The 4,398-nt window shown below is 47.2% G+C and overlaps 1 protein-coding gene across 1 annotated transcript; it reads right to left on the reverse strand.

The window, feature by feature from the left end:
• Positions 1-593: 593 nt before the first annotated feature.
• On the reverse strand, positions 594-4,392 carry LOC142899859 (paired box protein Pax-8-like). Its single transcript, XM_076043723.1, has 3 exons — positions 3,920-4,392; positions 2,484-2,573; positions 594-1,531 (listed from the first exon to the last, which is right to left on the reverse strand). The coding sequence occupies exons 1-3, from the start codon at positions 4,011-4,013 to the stop codon at positions 1,461-1,463; spliced, it is 255 nt and encodes an 84-aa protein (XP_075899838.1). The 5' UTR covers positions 4,014-4,392; the 3' UTR covers positions 594-1,460.
• Positions 4,393-4,398: the final 6 nt, after the last annotated feature.

Genomic DNA, 4,398 nt, shown 5'->3' on the forward strand with positions numbered 1-4,398 from the left:
TCGGGCCACAAAGAGGGAGGCGATAATTGCGAATAAAAGTACATGATGCAGAAAATAAAGAAGGGAAGTAAACAGATGCGCGTGTTTGCAGGATCATTGCTTTTGTCCTTTTGAAATGCTGAGATTCGCAGGAAAAAAAAAAAGAGGAAATATTTCAGCATTGCGCATTATGACAAAGACGAATTCTAATTACTAATACCCATGAGAAATATTTTATGATTATTATAATGCAAATGATCACAATACTTCTGCTAAAAGTGACAAATATTAAAATGCATTTTCTTGAGGTAATCAGACTTTTATGGCAAAACGGCATGAAGCTGTGTCTCAGAAAATACTTTATTGCAAAAAACATTGAGTTTATCTTCAGGGAAATTAATGATTTGTTTTAAGTTAAACTTTCAAGACATAATTATGTGTGTGTGTGTGTGTGTGTGTGTGTGTGTGTGTGTGTGTGTGTGTGTGTGTGTGTGTTTTAAAATAGCAGTTGTAAACTAATAGTAATTAAGGATAAGTGTCCACGAGGTAAAAACAACAACAAAACAAAACAAAAAAAAAGGAAACAAAAAGAAAACAAAACTGCAACAACACAGTAAATTTGTCATGCTTTAATTAAAATAATTCTTTAAAAATTCAATATGTACATTTGCAATAATATTAATAACAGTATAAGAAAAAATAGTCACAGTTCTTACCAAACATCAGAACATCAGCATGACGACAAACTAAACATATCTGATGCAAAAAACAAAACAGTACATTTCAAGCCTTGTTGGTTTTAAGGAGCCCAATCATCAACCCACCCTCCCCCACCCCATCCCCAAACACCCGTCCTCATTAGTAAATCTCTGGGTCAAAATTGCATCATACACCCCCACCCAGGAAGTCATTCATCATTTTACAGTATCTACATATTGCTGGACAAATACAATGACCGTGTCATGGGGGCGTGGCTGGATGTGTTGAATTTACAGTGAAGGAAAAAAGTCACAAAAACCAACCGGCAAGCAGACACGGGACAGGAGACGAGACGCGAGTGGTGGTGGCGGCGGCGACGGGACGTTGTAAACAGAAGCAGGCATAGTTCAGTACAAAGTCGTTGCATATCCATGTCGGCTGGATCAGTCCTGTGGCGTTTGCAGACGCGTCGGGTCGCGGGAGGGGAGGGGCAAAAAACAAAGTCTTTGGCCGAGAACACAGTCGGAGAGCTCGGTGTTCCGAAACGATGCACCTGGACGAGATGACGTGTGCAGGCTCGAAGTTGTCGAAGTGGCGTTGTGTAAACGTCAATTACCCTGGGCCACGGCAGCGGTGGTGGCTAATAAATAGATGCTGCTGCTGATGCTGCTGCTGCTGGAGTCCCCACTTCACACCCACTTCACACCCAGTGTCTCCGACATCCAGAAGGATGCTCTTGCAGAGTCTCTCAGCACTGATTGTGTCTCTGGTGTGGGCGGAGACTAGAGGTGGTCGTAGGCGGCCGCTGATGGCGGAGCTGCGCGGGAAGCCGAGCTGTAGTAATAGGGAGAACCTGCGGAGGGAGACGAGGATGTCAGAGCCTCAGACGGACAGTTGGATCAACTTTGAGAGGGTTTTTAACCAGTGTGAGCGGAGTGGAAGAGTGCAGACTTTATTCCTGGAATCAAGAGTTTATTCTTGACCATCACACGGGGTGAGAACCTTGCGTGGCAGCTGGCTAGCTATCATGTCAGGCTAACTCTGAAATCGCGCTCAACCGTCTTCTGAGTGCTAATAGAAAGTGTTTTAAGTCAGTCTAAAGAGTCCATAACCAGCCAGAGTCATTTCAGTCACGATGAAACCAGGAAACAACTGCTTAGAGTTGCGGTTAAAAACCCGAGAAGAAGAAACTGCTGCGAGCCTGGTCAAGGCTCCAAACATTAGCGTATACACTGCTGTAGCGACTGTTTAATCTTGAATTGGACAATTTCTTTGTTCCAAATTTCAAGAAGCACATTGGTAGCAATAGTTTGCTTTAATGTTGCACATCAAGGTCAACCTACCTTGCTAGAATTTCAGTCTCAAATCTGATTGGTCCGATTGGACAGAAGGTCCGTCCAATCATTTCTTTCCAATTGGTGATGTACTTGGTGCAGCATAAAATAAAATAATCCTAACTGATTGAATTCCTTTTTAATCGTCTTCCTTGATCTCATTTAGCATTAAAAAAAATACTAACTATAATGCAGCAGTCCATTCAGTGCTCTCAGTTATAATGTGATGTGGCATCCAGCGGAACTTTATTTAAATTCCAGCTTTGCAGTCAGGAGCCGTGACTTTGTTTGCTGTTGTTTTTTCTTTTTCATTTATGCAGATGACGCCCCTGAAAATCATTTCGGCATCTAAACACCTTCATTAGCGAGGTCACACTTATCGACTCGTCGTGTAAACTGAATGTGTTTGGAGGCGACGTGCTGGACGGCGTAAACAAACAAACAGCAGCAGCAGCAGCAGCAGCAACTCACTCAGTATGCTGGAGTTGGTGAACCTCCAAGCGTCGCTGTAGGAGGTGTAGGGCGAGTGGCTGTAGGTCTGAGCCGAGTAGTCTGCGCCGGCTGCAAGAGAGGAGGCCAGGATGAGAACCGCAAAGATGCAGCGGACCCTCGTTCCTGCTTCTAACATCTCAAAATGGGATCCAACAAGGCCCAACAGAGCACCAGTTCTAGCGGGAGACAGAGGGCTAAGTACGCCGTTTTCCCCGCGGGCTTTATTAGTTGTTAGGATGTGTTAGGATGAGAAAAAAGGGGCACAAACTCGGGTAGTTGAAGCAGCGTTTTTGTGTGCGTGCTTGTGTGTATTTTTTTTGCGTGCCAGTCAGATTCTGCAGAGCTTCAGCACATAATTCAACAACAGTTAGCGAGGCCTGTAAACCATTAATCTGTGGTGCAGGTGGACGGCCGAGGGTGAAATCCCTCGGCCCAGTGGTGCGTGCATGAAACTCTACGCCCACGGTGCTTTGCCCCCCCCCCTACCTCCCAGCGTGGCTCAGCCCCCCCCTCCCCACTGCCATCTCCCTTTGCACTTCCTGCTTCAGCCTTGGCTCTGTTCTCGAAACCCCTCCCTCCCTTTATTATTATTATTTTCTTAAACATTCCAATATCTAATTGGTAATTATGTTAGCTGGAATGAATCCCTGAGACGCCCCCCACTCCCCAAAACACCACCCCAATCTCCTCCTCCTCCACCACCCGCTCTGACCCCCCCACCCCTTCCTTTTTTCACTCAGTAATTGTGTAGCAATGCTTCCTCACAGCGAGCCCACCAGAAAAATAATAAATCAGACCCTCTCATTTCGCGCTTCGGAGGGCAGACTTCAAATAAAAAAAAAAAAAAAGCACATCACACACGGGCGCGCGCACACGCACGCACGCTTAAACACTCCGTTCATATGCAGGCATCCTGTCTCTCTCATTCGCACCCACACACACACACACACCACAAAGAGCTCCTCCTCCTCGTTGCTCACGCTCAGACTTTACCCCCCCCCCCCCCTCCCCACCATCACCGCCCCAACCCTCCCCTGCATCTCCCTCCTGGGCCCCCTGGTTCCCATGGCGATGTGTGGTCAGAGGTGTCTGGGTGGGGTGGGGGAGAGGGCGGAGCGGGCTGAGGGCAGCAGGGCGGAACCCCTGCGTACCCCCCTAAGGCCCGTGCGCACTCGCACGCGCACGTCAGAGTTCAGCACCTTGTCTACTCATTGACCGGCGCCGTTAATGGACAAGCCTCCGTTGCTCCTGCTGCTTTCTCATCATCACGTACCTACTCTCCCCCGCTCCTCAATGCCCCTCCCATCAGTCTACCTGTCTGCCTGACAGCCTCGGTCGGTATTTCCCCTTATTTCTCTCCATAAACTCTTCACCCTGCGATCAAAATAGCGGGTGGAGTCGGCGTAGAATCTTACCGGCGACCATGCCTGTGATGGCTGAGGTGGAGTAGCCGGTCTGGGCCGGAGATGGGATGTGAGGAGGGTAACCCGGCAGGGTGGAGCTCACCATGTCACGCCCTGGGGGGAGGGGAAAAACAAAGAAAAGCTTTCCATTATGTCACTTTTGTGTGTGTGTGTGTGTGTGTGTGTGTGTGTAGCATTTTTTGTTGTTGTCAATGAACTTGTTGGAAAATAGAAAAGTCTTTCTTTGCTTTGCTGCAGTTTTTAAGAAAACGTGTAAAAAGGGAAAAAAAAGACGCAGCTTTATGAATTGTGATGTCATTTGTTCATTGAGAACATTGTGATGTCACAAAGGGCACCTCTTCCAGGTGAGCGACAAGACTTTTGCTCTGCGCTATCAGCTTATCTCCTTGTTTTTGTCTCTTTCCAAACAATTAGACTCGCTGACAAAGCATCAGTGTGAGCTGGAAGTATAAACGTACTGTTGTCGCAGG

The sequence above is a fragment of the Nelusetta ayraudi genome, unplaced genomic scaffold, assembly GCF_046127955.1.
Source record: "Nelusetta ayraudi isolate G7.1 ecotype Tasmania unplaced genomic scaffold, CSIRO-AGI_Nayr_v1 ptg000076l, whole genome shotgun sequence".
Lineage (NCBI taxonomy): Eukaryota > Metazoa > Chordata > Actinopteri > Tetraodontiformes > Monacanthidae > Nelusetta > Nelusetta ayraudi.

Coding starts and splice junctions, on each gene's coding strand:
- LOC142899859 (XM_076043723.1), bottom strand. CDS start 4,013: ATGGTGAGCTCCACCCTGCCGGGTTACCCTCCTCACATCCCATCTCCG. Junction 2,574..3,919: donor CATCACAGGCATGGTCGCCG/GTAAGATTCTAC, acceptor CCTCTCTTGCAG/CCGGCGCAGACTACTCGGCT. Junction 1,532..2,483: donor CACCAACTCCAGCATACTGA/GTGAGTTGCTGC, acceptor CTCCCTCCGCAG/GTTCTCCCTATTACTACAGC.